Raw genomic sequence first — 25,373 nt, forward strand, 5'->3', positions numbered from 1 at the left:
ATTGTAACTTTAGCCCGTCGATGTGGAAGTGGCAAAACTGTTGCCCTTTATAGGCACAACTCTCCCGTTTCTCTGAACAGCATGTTCTCTTTGTCACAAATAATTAAACCACAAATACAGCTGTCAGGAAAGCACTCCGTGACCCCTAACAGTAGCTGCGTTTACTGTATACTCTTTATGACTCTTTATCATGAGACCGGTATCTTTCTCTGCAGACCCACACGCTCATTTCTTTATTTGGTTTAAATTAGTTGTGCTTTTCTGGAGTAAATTAGGTTCATGTTAAAATTTCAATAAACCTGAGTGTTATTTAACACCACATAAATTCCGAAAAATTATGTTTCCCCACTGTCAATGTAAATATTTGTTTGCTCAGGTGTAATGTTTTTATAAGGTGTTTGTGTTTTGCGTTTTGTTTTTTGCATTTTTTAGTCTTGATTTGTTTTGATTTGTTTCGTTTCGATTGGTTTTGTTTTGCTCGGATTCCTTTTAATTTGTTTTGTTTTTATTTGTTTTGTTTTATTTTGATTAGTTATGTTTCATTTTAATTAGTTCTGTTTTGATTCGTTTCGATTCGTTTCACTTTGGTTCCTCAGATCCTGCCGTATATTTATTACTTATCAACAAGGGCTGAAGAAGGGCTCACATTTTTCTTGGAATAATCCAGTGGTTGTTTATGTGTGTGATTCGATTCGTTTTGTTTCATTTCCTCTTGATTGGTTCATTTCGTTTTAAATTCGTATCGTTTCATTTCATTTCGTTTCGTTTTGATTTTATTTTTTTTATTCGTGTTGTTTTGATTATTTGAATTTTATTTCAATTTGTTTCGATTCGTTTCACTTTGGCTCAGATCGTGCTGTAAATGTATTAATTATTACTGGCAAGGGCTGTAGAAGGGCTCACGTTTTTTCTTGGGATAATCTATTCATTATTTGTGTGTGTTTTCCCCTCAGCGTGTCATCTGGTTTTGATGGTATACAGGAGCAAAATATTTGTAATAACATTATGGCCAAGCTAATCCAGAACTACAGCACCATCTTCAAGTCTGCGGTCGAGAAAAGTCAAACCCAAGAAGAATATTCCAACATCATTGTTGTCAAAGTAAGTGTTGACAATAACACTTTAATAAGTGTGATGAACTACCACTCCACCGAGATTCTGTTGACGGTATCCTCAATGCGATGCCATAAAGTAAATCATTAGAGCACATACAGTATATATACAGTTCAGTACACCAGGTCATTAACAACATTTGACACGGAAAACAGTAGCGATAACCACATGTGCTTTAACTTGCCAAGCCAGGTTGCTCATGTGGATGTCAAGAGTTTGTGTCCACCATCAGACGACACATACGTTGCATATACGTTTTGTTGCTGTAGTCAATGGGTACAGGTGATGTCATGGGAAATCTCTGAATGTTTTGTTCTGTTCCCAGGAGGCCATCGCAAACACTGAAAACACAGAAATGTCACCTTACTCTTCTGTTCCAGAGGCCAAGGCTTCAAATCTCAAGAAGATGAAGGTAGGGGCGAAAGTATCAGTGAAGCAGGTGACAGCGACAGATGTGGGTGTGTTTCCACAGCCATATGCACTTTTAAGTGTACAGAGTGAACCATGGGAATTTCCAACGAAGTAGCATTTCAGAAACACTTCCAACAACACTAAGCTACAGATCATAAGACTCAGCTTATAGCGTGAGCCGAATGATGCAGGTCTCAAGTGACTCAAAGCCAATTTTTCAAAAGGAGTTTGGATAACTCTTGGTGTACACTACTTGCTGACTTTGGATCAGATTCTTGTGACCTTGATTCCAGTTAAAGGCCCCAGTTTGTGATGTATTTGTCTTTCCGATGAAGTATTAAAGTTACACCCCTGAGGATAACACAAAAGGTGTTATTGTGGACTACAGGATGTGTTTGCCCATTTTGGGTTAAAAAAATAAAGAACAAATCTTTAGTATCTTGTACACATTTTAAGACATTTATTGCCCTATCGTACACTCGGCGCAAGTGTTTTTGCTAGTTTCAGCCCGACGCAGTTCTCATTTTCCCGTCCAGTGCCGCGTTTTTTAAATAGCAAATGCATTTGCGCTAATTTGTGCGCCCATTGTAGTGTTGGTCTAAAAAAGAGGTGTTTTCAGGCGCATTGTTGGCGCGCGGCTATTTTGAGGAACTGAAAATAGACTGCGCCATAGACCAACTCAAAGCTGGTCTTAAGTCAATGGCGCAATATTTTTGTGTTATTTAAAGAGGGCGTTAGTAGAAAATGCGCTTTTACTTATTACACAGAGGGAAGCGCAGCAGCACACAAACATGCCAAATATAAAAAATAAATGGAGTACAATGTAAAATATTATTATTGTGTACATAAAAATAAAAATCCTGCTTGTCCTGTAGATGGTCTGCTCACGCGCTTTAACCTCACGCACGAGCAGATGCGTTTCCTCTCTGGAGAAGCGTCTAGTCTTTGCTCTTGCAAATTCCGCCGTGTAAATAGCGAATCCGCCATGGCGCAAGCACAACCGGCTCTTAAAGGGAATGAGAGATGCGAATCTGATGGCTTTACTGCATGTTACGGGGCGGACTGGCCATCTGACCTACCGGGCGTTTTCCCGGTGGACCGCTAACGTATGGGGCCAGAACGGAGGCGTTGGCTGCTAACGTATGGGGCCGTAGCGGACGCGTTTGCCGGTAACGTATGGGGCCGTAACGGAGGCGTTGGTCGCTTAGACGAACGTATTATAAATGCGAATGCACGCAACACAAATGCAAAAGACACGTATGCATGCACCTCCCCAGCCCCACCCCGTCGACAGATTCGGTGGAGGGCCGATGCGGGCCTAAAAATGCCAGGGCCGATTTTTCTTCCCAGTCCAGCCCTGGTTACGCCCCAAAAACACCCATTACTCATTAAGAGAATCGGGACAACCTGTTTAGACCTGCCGACCGTTTTCCCGTCGTTAAACTAGCAAAAGTGGATTCGGACACGCCCTGAGTGCACCTGGGTCGCTTAGATCGTTAAAATAGGGCCCTCAAAGTCATAGCCATTGTTCCCACAGTAAATGGCAAGGTGAATTGTTGGTCAACATTAGCACTAGTTCTTCCTATTTTTCTGTATTTTCTTGTAGAGAACGATTCTTAAAAAATGAACACGGTTTAATTAAAATCTGAATTGAAAATTGAACAAATTGTTGTCAGTATGGTTTCTATGATGGCGATCATGCGTACGTGCTCAGAACCGTAGAGCGCAGTGTTTGTATGTCTGCTGGAGACGGGCTTGGTCTCGTGTTTGTGTATGTTCACTCTATGAACCAGTGCGAACTGTGACCCTCTTAAATTTCTGGCGTGACGTTTTCATAACAATAATATTGTTTCTGTAGATTGTAGCTCTTGAATAAGGGTGCTTGTTTAACAAAAAGGGTTAACCTCTGATCCTAAATGCACACAAAAATTATTCAACTGTCTCTAGCCTTGCTTATGTTGAAATTCTGTTGAAATGTAAAAGATTGTGTATGATATAAAGATTGTTGACTGAAGAACGCTTGTTGTTTTGTTAGGCTGCACAATGCACTCCAGTTGAAAATACAAACTCTCCAAGAGAAACACAGTTCAGTCCGGACACCTCTATACCCACCCCAAGGAAAAAGAAGGTAAGAGTCATTCAAAATCCCTGTATATATATATATATATATATATATATATATATACATTAATGCCCAAACAATAAAATATAATATAAATTATATATATATATACATTTTGAATTTTTTAAAAACAGTTATCTCATTTTGGACACAATATATACAGTATATATATATTTATATTGTTTGGGCATTAATATCTGTTCACGTAATTTATAGTTCTAAGGTCAATAATCATCATGTTCATCTTGATAAACATAATTTTCATTTATTTGACTGTTTATGAAGTCATTAAATTTAGTGTCACTAAATTTAGTGTCAAAAATAATTAGATGAATAAAAACCAAGACACCTCATAAAAAACCTCAAAAATAAAAAAATTAATTACAGTATTAATAAGCATAACAGCATGCTCTTGTATTGATAATATCAACCTTTCTTCTTTTAACCTGAAGTTGGTTGATCTGCATTGCGTCTGCATTTCTGACTTTCATTTGTAATCTCAACCATTCCACCTTCCTGAAATATCTCAGCCGAGGAAGGGCTTAACACATACACATATGCAGTGTTAGCAGTGAAATCCCTAACTATTGAAAGTCCTCTGTTTAGACAGCACCACACGTCGATGTAAACAGAGTTTGACCAGATAAGGCCTGTGGGAGAACGGTCTAATCGGCAGACCGATGTCGTAAACTGGCTGCGAATTGCTGATGGAAAAAAACATTGTGTATTTCGTGAAAAATAATACACTTTCCTGCAGAGGAGACGTTTCCAGTTACATAAGGGGTCAATGAAATCTTTTAGCAAAGCACTCGCTTACTCGGGTTACCATACTTCGTTTTGGAAAAAGCAGCATTAACAAACAGAACTTTATACATGGGACATCTGTTGACATCTCTGCTCGTGATATCAGGGCACAGGTGTCAAACTGCGGTCCTGTTCCAAGCCTAATCTAACCCCCCCTCCGAAACAGGGTTACTTGAATATCAGGTATGTCATGGAGAAGAGTGTGTGTTTTATTTATTGCCTTTTTTATGGCGTAATGGTCCTAAAGTGTAATTCACCCAAACATGTCATTCCAGATCTTTATAACTTTCTTTTTTCTGCAGAACACAAAAGATATTTTGAGGAATGCTGGTAACCAATCAACCTTGGCCTCCATTGACTTCCATTGTATGGACACAAAACCACCAAGCCATTTCATTAAATATCTTCTTTTGTGTTCCACAGCAGAAAGAGTCATGTTTATCTTTTAAATTACACAAGGTTGAATAAATGATGACAGGATTTAAAACTCTGAGATTGTTGACCAGCTGCTTTATCATCAGGTCCCTCAAAGCACTCCAGATGAAAATAACACAGACACCCCAAGGGAAAGTGAGTCAAGTCCAGACAACCCTGACACCACGCCGAGGAAAAAGAAGGTATTCACTAAAAACAGTTGGGTTAAAATTGACCCAACAAATAACCCAATGCTGAGTTACTATAGCACCGACCCATGAAGGTCTTCCATTGCTCCTCCTGATACTGTATGATGTTTGTTCAAATCTATAAACAGATATTCTCTTATACAGTATGCACACATACACAGTATTATTATTATTATAGTAATTATTTATAATTAAAACTGAATTGTCAAAAATGATGTAGAGTCATGTGGAAAAACGCACAAGCACACTTCAATATGATGAAGAATTCATAGGTCTTTACAGCTTAGCCTGATGACCTGTAGGGGTCACACTTTTCCTATTGACTTTAATTGTGAAAATTAGTACACAATGTTAATTTCATGTGTCATATGATATTATGATATTATTATTATGTACACGTTTCATTACATATTTGTTTTTCACACGACTGTACTAACACAAAGCTTTCAGACATTAATCTATTAACTGCAAATTTGTCAGTTAAGGCTTCAGGCTCCCACTTCTGAAGATTCCCTTCGCATATAATCTCCCTAAAAGATAGATAAATATATTGAAAGCTTGTCTATGAAGGCCATTGCTGCAAGTCTGTTGTTACCAGAAAACGAAACTGCGCCTGAGGCAAACCCCCTCTTGTTTTGGGCAATGAACGCCCCAAAGAAATGTGCTTTTATGCTGCTATTTGCTTTAAAAATATGATAAAAGTTATAATTGTAACGAAATAAAATTAACACACTCGTCATTTGAATTGCGGTGCTTTTAACTGAGTGGCGCTGTAGAGGCTGGGAGCCCTGACGCTTCCGCTGGGTCCTAAAACCCAACTTTAAAACTGGGTCCTGTATATGTAATATATATATATATATATATATATACAGGTATATATACAGTATATACTGTATATATACAGTATATACAAAAATAACCCAACGTTTTTTAGAGTGATGAATGTGTCAACAAACAGCATGTATAGCATAAAAACGCTATAAAAGCACTACAACCAGTCTCTCCGACTCATTTAATGTGGAACTCGATAAATCAATGATTTTCCTGTTGCATTTGCATCATTAGCACATTAACACATCAATGTCCAGGATCAATATCATCCTCTTTGCTGTCTGTGTTCAGAGTCTTAACTACTTACTGTCTGCACTCTCACACAAAGTGGGTTTAACATTCCAGTCTGGGTTATGTGAATTTGCTATATAGTTTGTGTTTAACGCGGTGTAGATGCAGACCTCTGAATCCTGTTAGCCAGGTCGAGAATCACAAAGTTTAATAGCTGTGGTTGGGGAATCTTGGTGTTATTATCAGCCGTAATGTTCTTATTGGTTTAGCGTAAGGTAGTAAAAGCAACACAGGTTTTGTTCTTTTGAAGGTCAGTAAACTATCGCAATCGCAAAAGCTTCAGGCTGCATCGTTCTTAACCAAAGTGGCAATGAGTCAAGCCGAATTTGATCTGGCTCTTGTGCGGGTCAAGTTTTTTACCTATTCCACTTATTCAAATGGTTTTCAGCATGTACAGCCTTTAGCAGTTAGCAAGGTAAGAGAAATGTTGATTCAGCTTATTTATACCTATAATTAGTTTTTTATTACTTCAAATTATTTAATTTATTTATATCAATAACTCAACAAAATGAGGTGATATTTGACCTCCTTTTTACTTTTGTCTCTTCCTTTTTTCGTCCCTCACACTTCCTGTTCTTTTACCTTTCAGGTGAAGAAAGTAAAGACGGACAGCATGCGAAAACCTTTTCCGCAACCAACACCATCTGGGGTCCCCGTCTCCAGGCCTTGGCCCCATCTTCCAGACAAACACTCAGGGTCTGGACCGCAGTTTTCCCCTCATGCTTCAAGGTTAGTTTGCCTTGTATGGAAATGTATGTGAGCCGTGTCTAAAGGGGTCTTTTGTCAAGAACTTTTTTCGTACTGTATACTTTTGGCGTGTTATAACACAGTACCAAATTACTGATACATACTATATATAATGCTTACATTGCGAAGCCATTCAAGTATTTGTTTGCAGTATGTACAGTGGCGGCGTTTCACCAAAACCTAGGGTATGGCAAAATTTCCTCTGGACATACAACAAAGATATTCCAAAGTAATGGAACCATAAATTATACCACATCATATCTAAACAAAACGTGTACAAGAATCCACGAAACTGAAAGAATGCACGAACATGCACACAGAGACTTACAGATAACAAACCCATACCCTCATATCGTTTAAAATGTGCTTTTTAAAGCTCTAATGGACGTTGCTCGGTGGCTTTGGTCGGGGTCACTGAGTGCAGCTATGACACGTTAGAGGAGATCTGGCCCTCCCGGCTGAGCCTGGTTTCTCCCGAGGTTTTTTTTTCTCCATTTATTCATCATTGGAGTTTGGGTTCCTCGCCACAGCAGTGCAGTGTTGGCATGCTCACCGGGAGACTGCATTTATTTATTTATTCATTTATTTATTAGATATTATTTATTAGAATGATCTTGCTTGGTCTCTAAACACCATGCACTGTGCTGTGTTTTACCTTTCTGTGTTTTTCTTATTTGCTCCTGTAAAGCTGCTTTGGAACAATGCACATTGTGAAAAGCGCTATATAAATAAAATTGAATTGAATTGAATTCATTTCTGCAGCAAAAGGGCGACTCCAACAAAATATCTACTAAACCATCTGCCATTTGTACTGTGTGTGACAATCGCTTCAAACCCACATAACGTTATGTTGTCAGAAACGACTACGTTAATCAGGTGCGAGTCTAAAATATACGGCAAACATTAAATGAAATAAATATAAAACATGTCTTGAAGGAGTGCAAAATCTGTGACATCTAAATGAAAACACGGGTAATCCAAATATTTAGTGCAATGAACTGCGACTGCGCAACACTGGCACATGGAGTACATTTTTGGATTAATCACAGATAACGTAACAAATATTATTCATCTTGCAATATTTTTGCATACAATTGTCCACATATGTATATAAGGAACAATGTAGAGCAAGAAAACAAGTCCATATCTTCAAAAAAAAATCTTCACAATATGCAAATATAACCACATGATATGTTATCATTATGTTAAAATATACCTTTCTCCTCAAGAAATTGCTGTATGCTTCATATCTTTATGGCATGGCTTAAGAATGTCAAGTATTACAAAAAGTTACAAATTCAACACATGCAATAATCCAGTAAATTCCTGAAGAGAGGTCAGAGGACAGATGTACAAATTTTTACAGCGCTACTATAGATGATAGATATAGGAAGTAGTAGCTGTTTTTTTCTCAGCGCTGTCCCTTCCATGTGTAAAATATTAAGACCATTTTAAACTTTTAGAGAGGATGCCACACTGTGTTTTGTGTCCAAAAACACAACCGCTCAACTATAGTTGAACAAACTGGCATTCCCTTTTTTATTATCTACATCTTTCAATCTCTGTGAAAATGCATTGTAAACTGCCAGACAAAGAGAAAGTAATGACAAATGAGTTTATTGCCCAGACATTTAATTCGTTTAAAAATGAAATGTCCACGATAGCGAGCTATCTGCTTAACTAGAGTACTTTAAACAACATTAAAAGATTAGCCGTTGTAAAGCCGATTGGTTGTCACCAGTGATGAAATCATTGCAGGAGTGTAATGTTTGGGCTGGAATCTGCAATGAACAAATTTATTGACGTTGTAATCAAATAAGTCCTGATTGAATCGAACGTAGTTTTTGGTATATCAGTTTATCTCTGTTAAGACAGTATGTTAATTTTGTTTACAGTTTATGATGTTATACAGTGAGCGTCTAATCATTTTATGTGCTTGCATGTCAACAGTATCTTAATAATCTCACATGCTTGTTCTTCAGACAGGAAAATCCTGTTTGATAGGACTTTTCTAAAAAAAGATTTTTGCTTACAAAGACACAGGAAGATAAAGGAATGTCAATGGGAACATCAGTACTGTAGTGTCTGTACCTAACACACTTATGTAACACTGTTGAGGGTAATGACCCGTTTCCATCAAGAACAATTAAAGGGATAGTTCACCCAAAAATGAAAATTCTGTCATCATTTACTCACCCTCAGGTTGTTCCAAACCTGTAAACATTTATTTGTTCCGATGAACACAGAGAAAGATATTTGGAAGAATGTTAGCAATTTTCAGTTCTGGCCTGGGACATCATCCACAACCATAGTAGGAATAAAAACATTGATTTTATTTGTTCTGTTGAACACAAAATGAGATATTATGAAGAATTTAGGAAAACAAACAGTGCTGGGGCATCTTTGACTACCATTTAATTTTTCCTACTATGGTAGTCAATGATGTCCCGGAACTGAAAATTACTAACATTCTTCCAAATATCTTTCTCTGTGTTCATCAGAACAAAATAATTTATTACACAAGGGTGAGTAAATGATGACATAATTTTCATTTTTGGGCAAACTATCCCTTTAACTGTAGAGATAATGTCCATTAACGGCTGTATTAACGCCTTAACTTTTAACAAACTGGCTAGTTGAGTAACTTAACTAGTAAGTGTACACACGTTTAAAGTCAAAATCAATTTTTATGTTGTTTATATGTCTGTGATGTTTTTAATATGCTTTCAGATGAACCATGCGTAAATTCATCATTTTAAACCATTGCGGAGAATTTTCTCCATAAAACTGCAGTTTACCAAGGACAGTAAAAAAATGCAGTTTGAAACTGCCTCTGTTTATGACATCGTAACCCTGGAACCAATCACGTTGACATCAGGCATCTATGTGTCAATGGTCAGAGCTCACACGATTGAATGGAGGCGGGGACTATTTTGCATATTCATGATCCCTGTATACTAAATGAAGCAAGGGTATAGAGTTGCATTCAAGTCATTTTATGGCGTGAAGAAATTATCATCACAGGAAAAACCTTTTACGTATGCAATTTTAATGCTTAAAGATGAGTTTTAAGTGATGAAATTATCGGGACTTTTAAGTCAACACCAAATTAAAGCTACTTCATAAGAAAACTTTCCATTGGGCCCCGTACAAGCCGAAAATCCTGCTGTGTGGAAGCCAGCAAATACATTCATGAATAAGGTTGGAATTTCCACGGCTGCGTCTCACCTTTGTGCTAAATATCAGCAGGATTACAGCATACCTCTGTGACTGCTGTGGAGTTATCAGATCGAAGAATGGATTTAGTGAAATCTACTGAAATGTGATGGTTTTAGTTAATAATCCATAGAGTCATGTATTCATTTACATTTTACGTTTTAGGAATTTGGCGTTTTTTCAGTCTGCACGTTCCCTGCACTCTTAAAAGTGATGTGTTGTTTTCAACCAATGGTTAGGTGAAATATGGACAGAACCAAGCGTTGAGTTTAATTCACTTAAGAAAATGCATTTGACCCAACTATGAGTTGAAAACAATCTAATACTGGGGTTCAATCCCATGACCAAGGTGCTTTACAGTAACACCAGACTTGTTCATATATAGATAAATTCATTGTTTAACTGTCAACAACATTGACAATTACAGTATTCTCCATGTAGTCAAGTGGTACTTTTCCATTATGACTTGAGTCACAGAGCTGGTATAATGCCTTGTTGTTTGCTTAGAGAGGTCGTGGCTGAGCAGGATTTCCGTTTTATAATTCATGACGGCAGTCATTATTTTAATACCCTTGGCAGACTCTGCAACCCCGCTTAGAAACTTCACTGAAGTGGAAAACTATTCGCCTTTTACTCTGATATTCTTTGAGAAACATTACGAAATGCTTGTTCATGTCTGTGTGTGTGGAACCCTAAATCTCGATGGGTTTTACAATCAGATGATGGATTATATATTGTACACAAACACTGAAATTTGTGGAACCGTTTTCTTTTTATTTCAAAGAGAAATTAACTTTCATGTTTTAGGATTCCTGTATGAACATGACTGGAGAGTTTTGATTTATGTAGCCAGAGCTCAGATTGTCTTTCTTACTAAAACAAACTCATTTAAAGGAACAATACGGGGGTTTTAGGAGGATCTATTGACAGAAATGCAATGTAATATACAAAACTGTTTCTTCAGAGGTGTATAAATACCTTACATAATGAACCGTTATGTTTGTAAGAATAAGCTGTTTATATCTACATACAGAGTGGGCCTACATACATTGAATTCGCCGCCATGTTTTGTACAGCAGCTGTAAATGGACAAACAACTCTACAACCAGGGGCGGACTTACCATTAGGCAAAGGTAGGCAATCGCCTGGGGCCCCGAGCTACCAGGGGCCCCCAAAAGGAAGGGGTGGACTTAACCAATAAGCCATATCAGCAGCCACGTAGAGCCCCAAGTAATCATCAAAATTGTCGGCATATCCCTGTTAAGATTTTACGTTATTACATCTGTACGAAGGCACTCCCCCATTATAGATTAGAGTGGGCCATTCCATTAGCACCGTATATGCGCGAGACGAGTTCGACACTAGCTGGAGAAAGTTAACGCAGCGGCGGAATTAGTAGAACTGCCCACAGCGAGAGTGTCATTGTGTGGTACATTAGCTGCAAAATGAAGTAAAAGTCGCAGGGAAATAAAACAACAAAGAAACGCAGCTACACCAGCGGAGAGGAAAAAAGACGATTTACAAAAGATTGTTGCCAAAGTCTCTGCTTTTTCCCCACACAAACTCCACCGCTGCTTCTACAGCAGCAGCGCCTCTCTCTTCCACCATACACAGCACTCTCCCGGCCACGAGCAATGATAATGTGCCCGTGAGTATTTCTCCATGAACACCGACAACACAATTATCATGACTGACGACCAAAACATCTGTCAAACAAAGAGCGCTGTGCGCTTTGTAGGAGAGGGCCAGTTCAATGGTAGAAAGGTTGTTTGACTCCGCTGCGCAGACCGATGGGCACATAAAGACATAATATAATAACGTCAGTACAGTGCTAACAATTCGTACTGTACGCACTAGTACATAAATTTGGTCACATTTAAATGCATGAAAGGTCGTAAACCACAAAAAACTCGGAGAGAGGACACACTTTGTATATAGTAATCCCAGATAATTGGAGGCGGCCGCCTCAAACGAATTTCGTGCCGCCTCAGACTCAAGTCAAAAATATGTTGAGTGTCTTCACAAAAAACACTGCGTGCATTATTAAACAGATTGTCATTTATAACTGCAGTTACGCCACAATGGAGGTGCTGTTTCGTTACCAGCAGTGAGACGCTGAAGAGTTCAGTAAAAGAGCTGTATTAGGAGCTGTATTAGCTGTGTTTCATGGCTGTTCAGGAGTTTTACGTTCAATTTACATTTTCTTGAATTTCTTGAAAAGATTTCCTAAACTAACTTGCTGTACATCATTATAATGTTTTTAGCTGTGAAGTTGGCTCGTTGAATCAGCGTTATTCTGTACACAGCGAGTTCGCCAGTATGAACGCACATTGCGATCAGAACGACTTGCAAACAAATGACTCCTTTGAACCAATTCGTTTACACAGAATGTGAGAGATCAGTGAATCGTTCAAAGCTCAGTGAACTGCAAGAGAACGTAGGGTGTGAATGAGCATTGCTCATTTAGTTAGACTGGTTACTTATGGGCTAAAAAAGTCTTATAAAAAAGGCTTATATTATAATTTTCAACTTTTCTGTTTGATTGAATAAATTTAATGCTTTATATAAATTATTAGTTTTCATTTCATCAAATTTTTTTAGAACTTTAATATAACTGTTTTGTTAAGACACTTAAAGGGACGGTAGGCCTACACGAGCGTTGCACCACTTCCGCCTAATTTTGAGCCAGGAAAAACCCTGCAGATGTATTTTTTTCCCATGTTTTTCATTTGGGAATTCATTATTATTATTTTTTTAATTTGTGAGTATCTGCGTTTATTAAGCTTAGTTTTCCCCTGTCACTTTGACTGGGGGTGAAAAGTTGCGTGCATTGATGAAGAAGAAAAATAAGGGTTGCAGTTAGTAAAATGGAAGTAAAATGGCGCATAGTTGGGGCCCCCATACATGGATTTGCCTAGGGCCCCCAAATTACTAAACCCGCCCCTGTCTACAACATGCGTTTCCTCTCCCTCTCCCCTGCGGAATAGTGGTGAAATGGATCGTACTCTCCGGTTCGGAACACATGTGACCCGCGGATTAAATGTAAGTTTATTCATCATTGAGTAAGAGAGTAAAACGCGCTCTCTCTACAGTTTTAGCACCAACGCGCTCTCGCTCTCTCTCTCTCCAGTATCTAGAAGAGTACAATATTAAAGCGGTTCCAGATAAACAATGACGCTCAAAACTGCTCCGTCACACAGCTAATATTACAACAAAAACAACAACATATCTTGGTTCTAATAAACAGAAAAACCAACGTTACTCACATACTGATCCGAATCAAAGCAACCTCCTCGGGGGTGATTTTAAGATGATCTTTCTCTCCAACGTCTCTCTCTGCTGGAAAGTATCTCCATAGATATCTATGAGTATCTCCGCTAAAAGCCTTAGTACCGCGGGTCCTAACGCGTCTGTGCTGGAAAGACTATAATATTAACGCATGTCCTAACTCCGCCTGACTTTTATCCTTCTTCTTATACTTAAAATCCACAAACCTTTTATTTTATGTAATAAATAAGACATCGCTCTTTCTACAGTCCTTCTAATGCCCGCAAAATCTCTTCCCTGCGTCAACATGAGAATGTCATCTTTTTGTACTATGGTGGCCACCGTCGTGTTTGGACTGAGCGATTCGTTGCAAATCTATAATATAACTCTAGTGGCCGCTGTAAATCAAAAACTGCTCCTTTAAAACAACCTTCATGGCCGCACGTACTTATGTCTGAATGGCGTGTGCCCACGTACTCCATGGACCGATCTTTCAATGATCCACTTTTCTAGTGTTGTCCAAACAACAGTTATTATGAATAATTATATTAGCCTTTTTTTTTTTACATAATCCCCAGGTTTCCTGGAGATGTGGATTGTTTTGTTCTCTATGGCAATAATAATTCCCAGCCATTGGAAATCTGTGGAACATCCACTAGTGCTGCACATTGTGTTTTGTTGACTGGACTCCAGCAAGCGGAGCGGATACGTTTTGTTTGAGCTGTAGTAATTACTGGAGACAAGCCAAACAAAAGCTCTGAACTGTAGCGCGAGGTGCGCATTGTTCCCTAGACAAAAGACATTACCAGATACTCGGACCATGTGCTCCAAAAAACTGTTTTGTGTCCCCTGGCAAACATTTTGTAGTTTGGACAGTGCTGGTTGATGTTACTGACATGTTTTTTTATTTGTTTTCTATTCCAGCGACCAAGAAGATGACAGACCCATATCTCCTTTCTATATTGGGTAGGGCCAAATATGTCACTTTTTTGTCAGTCACTCTTAGGAAATAAAAACCAGTGAAAGTTACTCAGTGTTACACGTTCAGATTAAAAAGGGTGTGTACATATTGCAGAATTTTCACAAAATATTTGTATTTGCACTGCAAGGGTAAATTTTTCCCATATGTTAGACTCATCAAAATTATAGAATAACAGAAATGTAACTTTAATATGATTTTTTTGACAAATGTTATGCATTAAAATATGAAACAAATTTGGTAACACTTTACAAAAAGGTTGTATTTGTTAACATTTATTAATTCAGTAACAATAAATACCAATAAACAATACTTCTGCAGCATTTATTAATCTTAGTTCTTGTTAATGTTAGCATTTACTAAAGTATTTTAAAATAAGAAATAGTATCTTTTAACATTAGTTAATGCACAGTGAACTAACACGAATATATGTATTAACTAACATTAACTAAGATTAATAAATGCTGAAAAACTGCATTGAGCATTATTAGTTTATGTTATTTAATGGATTTACTAATGATAACAAAAACAACCTTACTGTAAAGTAAGGTTTTAGTTTTCAAATGAAGAAAAAATATTGTTTGCACAATTATATTTTTGCCTACATAAATTCTTTATGAACTGAGGTCATACGTTTCCTAACAATTGAAATCCGCCCAGCATCATGTCTGAAACGGATACTTGTGATTTCTGGTTGAATTCAGTCTGAGCGTGATGGATCTGGTTAAGAACAGATGAATGTGTCGACTCATCGTTGCCTGACGCACCATAGCAACTGACCCTTCACACGTTTCTCATGTTTACACCATCACATAGTTTACTCAACCCAGCCCTCGCTCCAGCGAATGCTCTCTCACTCCGGCACAAGTGCTCAGATTGCGGCTGTGGGTAGAATCAGACCAGAGAGCCTCAGTCAACTTTAACTCAATTTTACTCAGCTCAAACATCAAAAATATTTATGCATATTTTCATATGAAAACTTATTTAACATAAGTTTGTTAAACGAAAGATATTTTCGTTTTTCACAAGTTTGAATTATCTGCTGCATATTTACAAACAGTGTAAATAGAATGCTGTAAATGCTTGCCGCAAAATCAACCACAAATAATGTGCCACAAAGCTAAAAAAATATAAGCTTGTGGCAGATTTGTGTATACTGAATGTTTATCAAAATATTATAATTTTCCAAGAGTGAATGATTGTTTTAAATCATGTACAACTTATAATAAAAACAAGCCTGAAATTTTTCTGTAATTAGACTCTTAAATATAAAATAATATTTTTTTGACATACTTGACATCATTCTGCCTTTGCAGTGTTTGTTATTGTTTAAAGGGATAGTTCACCCAAAAATAAAAATTCTGTCATCGTTTAGTCACCTTTGAGTTGTTCCAAATCTGTTTAATCTGGAAACAGAGAAAGATATTTAGAAGAATGTTTGTAACCAAATAGTTCTTGGACACCATTGACTACCATAGTAGGAAAAATTACTTTAGAATTTCTTTGTTCTGTTTAACACAAAAGAAGATATTTTGAAGAATGTAGTTCTTCAAAATGACTGCCATTGTAATTTTTCCTACTATGGTAGTCAATGGGGTCCAAGAACTGTTTGGTTACAAGCATTCTTCCAAATATCTTTCTCTGTAGTGTGTTCAACCAAACAAAGAAATTTGTACAGATTTGGAACAACTAGAGAGCGAGTCATTCATGGCAGAATTTTCATATTTGGGTGAACTATTCCTTTAATGTAACTGTCCTCAATCACACAGTTTACAGTTATTTGTTTGTTCGTTGAAAGTCGTCTTTAGTGGCTTTTCTGGAACCTTTAATCTTTGGTTAACCTTTAGTTAAGTATGCACATGGTTGAATTGTTTGCCCACTTGGCTTCAGTTCAGAGAAAGTGAACAAATCATTTTTAGGCTGCTTAATAAAGCTCTCACCAGCTGACCTGCTGCTGCTATTTTTGTTCTGGAGTTTTCTATTGCCACAATAGATTATATAGTTAGACTGATAATATTATAAAAAAATCTTTTTAATTTTAAAAGTTTTGTTTAGCAACTTTGTGTACAAAATGTTTAACATTTAATTATTAGCATTAAAGGTGCTCTGTCATTTTTTAGAGTATCTAGTATCTAATTTTGTAGAAATTGACTTTATATGAGGCACTTGTTATATAAAATACACCATTCAAGGGATGTTTATGTATTGTGACACTTAAGAATTTTTTTTTTTTTTTTAAGTAATATGCACATTTTTACTGTTAGCCTGCATCTTGCATTAGCATTGTTAGCTTCCCTCATGTTTTTCCCAACACTACGGACTAGATTTGGGAGATGATTGTACGGAAAGAATGACGATAGCAGTCCAAAATTATCAAGGGTGATGGTGATCTGGTGAGTCTGGTCTGAGGTTTTAATGCCAGCCTTAGTTCTTGGCACCCTCGCCCCTCAGAGTGTGTCCTACAGCCGCCCTGTTACATAAGACTGACAGAACTCATCGTTTCTAGTTTCACGTCTCAACGCACAACTTTTCACTGGCCTATTTTGGGTAGCGTTTCATGCCATCTAAAGATCGTTCCTGAGAAAATAGTCTTCTCGTCTTTGTTCTCGCTCATGGTGTTGAAATAGACTACAGTCAGCTTTGAGTGGTTAACTGGTAGTGACCCTGACGACAGAACTGTTGTGTCTGAAGTCACTGCCTGTTTCCGGATCCAAAGATAATGCTGCTATTTATTCATGCCAAGTCACTTTCTCTCACTCTCTCTCTCTAGTCCTTGAGCGCTCAGATTTGGTTTTTGCGGCAATCGTATTTGGGTTTTTTTTGGATTTGGGTGGGTAGATCAACCAATAAGTGATTTCAAATATTAAAACAAATGCTGTTAACAATGCAGAGTTTCGAGAACTTACCATGTTTTCAACCAGAAAGGAAAGAGTGTTTCTAAAATGATATTGAAAATCTACAATGTGACCCTTGGTAGACAGAAAGAACTGCTTGGAGTCTTAAAGGTCCAGTGTGTAATTTTTTGGAGGATCTATTGACAGAAATGCAATATAATATACATAACTATGTCTTCAGAGGTGTATAAAGACCTTACATAATGAAGCGTTATGTTTTTATTTCCGACAATTTTATTGAAATTGTCGTGAAATAGCTCATTTCCTTAGAATGAGCTATTTCTATCTACAAACACTGCACGGGTCCTCTTGCATGGAATTCACCATGTTGTTTCTACAGTAGCCCCAAACAGACAAACTGATCTACAGAGCGCGTTTCGTAAATACGTTATCTCCTTCGGCAAAGAAGCGTAAACATGACGAGATCTTCATCCTGTGTCAGCCACAATAGTGCTTCGAAAGGCAGGGGCGAGCGGTGGAGTGAGCCGTTGGTTGCAACTCACAACCTCACCGCTAGATGCCGCTAGATTTCCTACACTGGACCATTACATACAAGTACACTTTAGGAGGGTTATAATGACATCCAGAGATTTTATTTCCAATGTTTATGATGTATTTTGAACTAAAAGTTTGAAACAATTTCCAAAGCTAGCATCATCTCTTAACACTTCCTGAAGTTGGGAATTTAAACAACCCCCTAACCCCCTAACATTATGGTACAGTATGTACTGTATGTGGTCCAGTCGATTAAAGCACCTTAGCAATGCCCTGGCAACCACAGGCAAGCTAGCATCACTTGGGAAGTTTTGCATGTGCAAGCGCCACTCATTCTTGTAAAATTCTAGCTGTAAATATTTTTTTATATTCCCTCTCTTTAGCTCACAGATCTCTTCTGGTGACTGCAGACCTGAAATAACACAGTAAGTAATTACTGTCTTAATCAATTTAACTTAGAAAAATTTGAACATTTTTCAAATCTGAGCCAGGATATTTTCATTATTCATGTAATTAGAGCAATCCTAATTTTCTTACTGACAGACAAACATCTTTCTCACTCTCTCTTTGTCTAGTTTCTTAGAGAAGACCATTCGCTCAGCTGTCCAGCAGCACCTTTTCAACGTGCACATGCACACGGGTCAGGGGTCGGACGGCACGGAGCCGACTGCCCATTGTTTATCTCCCGCGAGAACGGCACGTGAAAGGCGGCGAAATCTACGAGAACAGGAGGGGAACTTGAGGTAAAAACAGGTTACTCTTGAAATACGGCTATCCTTATAGCAGTTACCTTATTCAGACAGTGTGTCGGCATGCTATCAAGGAATCAATACGGTTCCAGGTTTCCAGGTCATTGTAAAATTTCTTTGTTACGCAAGATATTTTGCAACCCTAAACTGCCCCTGCAGTGTAGCCCCCAATTCACACATGTGATCTCATCCGTTTAGCAACTCCACCAACAATTGATGGGTTTTGTAACATCGTCGTGAATGATGCAAATCTCCACCCTCTATTCACAGCTAGTCCAGCTAGGGCTGTCACGATGATGAATTTTGGCTAACGATTAATTGTCTATTAAATAATTGCAATTATGGCGATTAATTGTCTGTTTAATGGCTTTGACAATTATAATGATTAATTGCAATTAATTTTTTCAATGAATAAAATATAGATACATTAAGAAATGTGAAAATTCTGTAAATAACTAGTAACATTCCATATAGATTGACCTTAACAGAAAAAACTGTCTTGAAGGTGCAGTGAACTAGGAGCACAATTTTAACCCGAACTTTTGTTATATAAGAGGGAATCGTATTCAAGCGAACATCCTTTAAGTGTCAGAACTGAAAACGCCCTTCTTACTGAAATAACAACTGTTATTGACATGAGGCTCAGCGAACGGCAGGTCCTGGAATGCACCTATCATAGTTAGGTTGAACACCGCCTCCACAGAAGAATATCAACGCCTACTTCTCGAGCCCTGCCCACTGGTTCGCGCATGACGGTACTGAACACAAGCTGCACAGAACCAGATAGAGCGAGTGTAAGCATCATGCCGTTAAAGATCGCAAAATATTGCGCAGTGCCTGGTTGTGGAAGAACACAGTCGCTGCATAACCTTCCTTCGGATTCCGACAGTAGGAATGCGCGGTTGAAGTTCATTTTTAAAGATGTTGTAGCTCACGTGGGGAAAACATTGAGAGTTTGTTCGCTTCATTTCAACGCGGATTCCTTGAACAAGTCTTTGCGGAGAGACTAAAATTAAAAAGCAGTGCTGTGCCGTCAATATTGGATCCGATAGGAATGGCGCAGCAATCTTATGTGAGTAAAACATATTTGTACTATTCTTCTCTATTGCTTTGTTAGAGATCGCTTGATATGCCCTGATAGTATTACCTGGGGACCTCTAGTCATTTGTAATAATTGTAATCGGCATCTCTGTGATTTGGCGGGCTCATATATCATTTTTCAAGGTTTTATGCACCGTTTGCGAATAATGGAGACTGTTTTGAAGTGTTTTGATATTATTTCTGGTGCTGAGTCATTTTAGCCGGGAGTCTACCGTTTGTTTATTTATCATGAAAACTATAATATTTGAGACCCGCGATCACGGTGATCTTCTGTCCGGTTCGCGGGTCATAAATGCTGACATGTACGGTCATATATCACTAAGCACCATACAACTATAGACTATACAAACTATACGCAAAGCCTTGCCATCACATCCGGGAAATAAGTCCGTAAATTTGAGTAAAATAACGTTACGTGTCTAACCAAATTCACAGAAGGCTCCAACTAAGTCAACTACGCAAGCTGCTATCCAATCATAGCAGTGGGCGTCTACTTCCAAGTTTTCTATGCGGCACGCCCTTAAAAACCGAGCGTTTCTCCAGCCGGCCTCAAAACCAGGGTAGAAAATAGCCTATTACTTATTGATTTTGATGTTTTCGAATGTAAAAACCACGCGAACGTCATAAGTAGACATCAGACAATAGTATAAAACAATAAAAAATGTCCAGTTCACTGCACCTTTAACTGAAAAAAAACTGAGATATGAGGATGATGTCGTCTTGCTTTGTAGATGGAACAAATCTGGAATCACTTTAATAAAACTCATAAACACAAAAAATACAAATCTGATACAACTCAAAGGATGAAGAAATGTCATTCGAACTTAACAGTGTGTGCAGATCAAGGATGGCGGATGTAAAATACTGCAGATCACCCTTGTTTTCTAAGAAATTGCAATAATGGCGATTATGTCAAATAATTGCGATGATAATTTTATAAATAATAATTTTGACAGCCCTAAGTCTAGCTAGTCTTTTATTAAGTAGTTTGTTGACAATTAATGATGTCCAATGTGTTTTATTGTTTCCGTGTATTTATTAAAAATCTTAGAGCAATCTGAAAAATCCTGTTGATACAAACTGCATGCGACTAAAAACATTAGATTAGTGGCTAAACAGTGCTGTCGAATGACACGCTGATGCCATCTGAGTTTATACGAGACAGGTGCAAATAAACCGCTGCTTCAAGTAGACTGTACATTAGGCAGGCTGTTCACTTCTGCACTGGAGTTAAATGACAAGTGCAAAAAGTCTGTGGTGGTGTTTTCAGGGTCGGGGGCGATAAAGAGAACGTCCCGTCTCCGGGCGCGAGGGTCACCGAGGCAGGCGAGAGGCATCATGTGACTGAAGTAAAGAGGAGCAGGAAACCCAAACGCAGTCTGACACTGACTGAGGTCTATGACAACCAGGACGTCCTCGCTGTAAGTTTGCCTGTTTCCTCCTCTTTCTTTTTCCAGTGGTTTTATCTTCATGTCCTTTTTTTCTGGAAGTGAGCAAGCGTAGTTACACATAGCAGAACTGCTTAAAACTGCATAATAGCTGCAGGGCAAAGATCTGGCAACCCACACCGTAAGCACTACATAGCAACACCCTGGAAACCACTCTAAGGCGGCATTCACACTTGCAGTTTTGTTCGGAACAGGGCACGGTTCGCACAAAAAATCGCTAATGTGAAAGTCGTCAAGCGAACTCGTATGTACTGTAAACCCAAGTGTCGTTGACATTTTGTTATGTTTTTTTTCAGAATATTGCAATAACAACAATTACAAAACATAAATGGTGGTACAAAGCTGTAATAGTAAGAGCCAATTATCCTAAAGTCCTTCATGTACAAGTTGTTTTCAGACAGCACACGCGGCATGTTTTTATGGGAGTTAAGTGTTTTGGTGAGGACCTCTCGCAGGCGTGTGTATGTGTTTGTGTACCTCAGCAGATATAACCACACCGTTCAAAGCACACGCTGGTAAACCACAGTGACGTGCATTAAATATAATTACAGATATTTTACTCTTGTAATGTCTTGTTTTACTAAAACATTTTTTGCCTCATCGCTGATGAACACTGAAAATTAACCATGAATTTGGTCACTGCAAACAAGCTACGGACGAGACGGAATAAAGCATTGACATGTTGACATGACATGTTGTTTTCATTTGCATGCGCTTGTTTGTCTCTTCCCTTTGTAGCACCTAAGAATAGTCTCATTTACATGTACACATTTGACAGACACTTTTTCCGTGACATTCAACGTAATTCTTTTAGCATGTGTGTTGATTGAATTCATGACCTTTGCATTGCTAACGCTACCAATTGAGCTCCAGGAATGTTTTAGTTGGAAAGGAGGGTCATTTATTGCCAGCGGGATTAATGTCAATGGTCTTTTTTTTTCTTGGTTTGGTTTGTTGGTTAGTTAGTTAAATGCTATTATTGACCATTTTAAGGTGTATGTGTTTGTTTACTTCTAGCCAATGGAATGTAAAGAAGTTACAGCAGCAACTCAAAACAGGTATTTTACATACACCATCACATATGATTCTGTGGTTAACTTTAAGGACTCTGAGGGGCCGATCAGACAGAACGTGTTTTTTGCTGTTAGACATGCCTCTTTTGAATTGTTTTCAGTTGGCAGGGAGCGTTTTTCGCGCTGTTTATGTGAGCCGGGTGCCTCGCGTTTTTGCCGCCTGCTGCGCCTCGCGTTTTTGGTGGCGACGAAGTTGAAAAAAAATCAACTCGGTGCAGAAAAGCGGTTGACGTCATGCGCATTTTTCCCATTGTCCAATCGAATGAAAGGAGAGGCGGGGCTTCCGTTGTGGTGATGGAACTTCACAGTTGCTTGAAACGTCCGGAGAGTGCAATGATGAAGGAGAAGCTTGTGCTGGCTGACTCAGGTTAACTGGGCAAGGGTCTTTTGCTTGTACCTGTTTTAGTTTCTGCTAATATGACAGTTAACAGCAACTAGAGTGCTCGCGCTATAATCCTTGACTGACAGGACAGCTGATTCTGTGGTTGCATAGCAACATAAACAAAACCGCAGCTGGCTGCTCATTTCAAAAGTCAACCAAAAAGGCAGTGCAGTGCGCCGTGTTTTCAAACAGAAAAAGCGCGTTCGGTGTGATCGCCCGCTAAGGAGTGTAATTATTCAAGCACTGTATCTTTCAAAATAAAACGTTCAAAACATTGACTATAATGTAAAAAAATGTCATAAACAGTCGTGGTAGCTAGCTATAGCATAGTTTACTGCTTTAAATGTAAAACAATATAAATGCAAATGCATGTTATTAAAACAAATAATATTTCTACAGTAAATCTAAATAGTTGCTAATGAAATGTATTTCTTTCAGGAAACACCATCATAAGGAAAATTCCCAGGTATGTTTAGTTCTATAATTTTGTGATGTTTTCATCTCATTCTTATTTTGTCTTGTTTCTCACATTCTTTTCCTGAACGTTTTACCGTAATTTGCTACTGTTTAGTCGATACAAGCTCTTTCTAACACAAGCTTTTGTTTGTTGTGAAGAAAATATTGACGTACAACATACTTGGACAACTAGACAGACGCACGGAATGACATCTTGTGGCTTTTGTTTTGGCAATATCGGTCTTTCTGGTAGAGATTTTAGGGCTTTGATTGTCGATGTGGATGGGCATTATGATGCCCATGGGCTGATTACCTGCGTTTGTCATAATCTGATCAAAAATGTATTCAAGTTTGTTGGTGCTACAGTGAAAACATCTTGAATTTGTTTGGCCATCATCAACCTCATACCCCTTCTGACATTCCATCTGTTATCTGGCACCATGTTATGTCAGCGTGCCAACAGACCAGAACCCATCTGCTTTAGTCGTCTACCTGCATGGGTTCAGCCCAGCTAGCTTCAGCTTTTAAAGAAGTTGAAATCTCTTTTTCTTTTCCAACATTTTGTTATGTCTTTTTGACAGATTTGTTTAAAACAATTTGTTTTGTTGAGACACATTATGTTTAGCTGTCATTGTGATGCCCCATGCTGTACGTGTGTATATTCAGTGAGTCGCGTGTCATGCATGAAAGGTGCTTATTAATACGGTCTAACAGTCAGTACATGTTGTTCCCAGTTGTGTCACATATGCGCAATGCATCGTGGGATAAGTGCTGCCCGGCTCTTTGATGCAGGCTGCTGATTACAGATGTTTTTCGAGAACTTGTTGAAAGCCACAATCCTCTTCACCTTAGAGGAGCTTTACAGCTTTTTCTTTTAAAAGCCCTGCTTGTGTTTATAATCAATAATGTAAGCAAACAACTCGCTTAAGATGTTTTTCCAAACTTTCCCCAAAAAAGATTGTTTTGTTTGCTAAACATAAAATAAAATACAACAAAATAAAAACATAATATAAAATAAAAATATTATATTATATTATATTTATAAGGTGTAAAAAATCTAAGAAAATATAAAGGATAAAATAAAATATAATATAAAATAAAATAAAAGCAAAATAAAGTATAACATATCAAATTAAATGATCAATAAAATATAATATAATATAAAAAATAAAATAAAGTATAAAATATAAAATAACAAAGTATGAAAATAAAAGATAAAATATAAAATAATAATACAAGTATTTTATTATAAAAAATGTAAATATAAAATGAATAAAAAGAAATAAGAAAAAAAAGAAATAAAATGTTAATAATATGCCATCTTTTTTGATGACACAGAGAAAAAAATGCATAATCTGGCATAGTCAAAGTTTCAGGATAAATAATAATAGTTTAAAAAATCTCCAAAAATAGATGACATTTTTTAGCATCAAAATCCTTAATCTTGCAAATTTACAAAAAATTTCCCTCCTATTGCAAAATCCTGAATCTTTGTATGGCCTACAATTTTCCAATTTCTAACTGAGTTTAATGGTTACTGTGAATAAAAAGATTTCTAGATTGAATTGTGTATAACCATAATGACTTGAATCTCATCAGTAATCTGTAATCTTGTAACCTTTGCTTCTTTAATCATGTGTCTGTGTGAATGTAATGATATCACTGCCATTGATTAGAGAGATTTGATGTTGAAGTACAAGCATCATGTGACGCGTGTAAATCTGCTGTTGATCTAAGTCAACTGACTTACACTGCTTGGGCTTATCAGATCTTAACTTTGTTTTCGTCGTGGTTTCACCCTGAGCCTGTGGGTGTTGAATAAACATTAGGATTCTGTAGTACATCACTCATTACGTACAAACGGCAGTTTAATTCCCGGATTTGATGAGTGTTTGCTTGTGTGGTGTGTTTGTTTAAAAGCCAATTAAACGGCATGTTTTAGTAAACCGTGCCAGCATGTTTGCCACTAAAAAAAGGAAATCAAATGTAATTTAATAAAAGTAAAAAGGACGTGCTCTATGGAGTTCTTTTTGACAAATCAGACGTAACCCTTATATCGATGTTGTCCTTTTTCTCATTATTGTTTATACCAGAATTACTTCAGAGCCAAATTAGATCACCGCGTACAGGATTATGGGAAGTCTGGGTGTCTGTCTCTCAATTCACGGCTGTTTACCATCTCCTTATCTCTGCTGGTAATACACGACACTTGGCAGAGCGAAAAGACCTTCACGAACCAGTCGGTCATGTCTCTCTTTTGCCTTATTTGGATGCTTCAGATATAAAACAAACAGCAGTGATGCAATTATAGTGCATGATGGGACAACGTAACACACTTATCAAAAATCACCAACCCACAAATAGCACGTAT

At 37.8% G+C, this 25,373-nt stretch overlaps 1 protein-coding gene across 7 annotated transcripts in view; it reads left to right on the top strand.

Annotated features, from left to right (window-relative positions):
* The window catches only part of fam13a (family with sequence similarity 13 member A), a 49,034-nt gene that overhangs the window by 12,737 nt on the left and 10,924 nt on the right, over positions 1-25,373 (top strand). For 5 of the 7 annotated variants that reach the window (XM_057331901.1, XM_057331900.1, XM_057331905.1 and 2 more), the window contains 11 exons: positions 954-1,101; positions 1,439-1,525; positions 3,560-3,652; positions 4,972-5,067; positions 6,785-6,924; positions 14,350-14,391; positions 18,177-18,218; positions 18,369-18,536; positions 20,914-21,064; positions 22,109-22,149; positions 22,985-23,012. In XM_057331901.1, the coding sequence (XP_057187884.1) occupies positions 954-1,101; positions 1,439-1,525; positions 3,560-3,652; positions 4,972-5,067; positions 6,785-6,924; positions 14,350-14,391; positions 18,177-18,218; positions 18,369-18,536; positions 20,914-21,064; positions 22,109-22,149; positions 22,985-23,012 (1,036 nt within the window). The remainder of the gene's footprint in view (positions 1-953; positions 1,102-1,438; positions 1,526-3,559; positions 3,653-4,971; positions 5,068-6,784; positions 6,925-14,349; positions 14,392-18,176; positions 18,219-18,368; positions 18,537-20,913; positions 21,065-22,108; positions 22,150-22,984; positions 23,013-25,373) is intronic. The other 2 variants (XM_057331902.1, XM_057331904.1) reach the window with 2 other exon arrangements.

The sequence above is a fragment of the Triplophysa rosa genome, linkage group LG4 (assembly GCF_024868665.1).
Source record: "Triplophysa rosa linkage group LG4, Trosa_1v2, whole genome shotgun sequence".
Taxonomy (NCBI): domain Eukaryota; kingdom Metazoa; phylum Chordata; class Actinopteri; order Cypriniformes; family Nemacheilidae; genus Triplophysa; species Triplophysa rosa.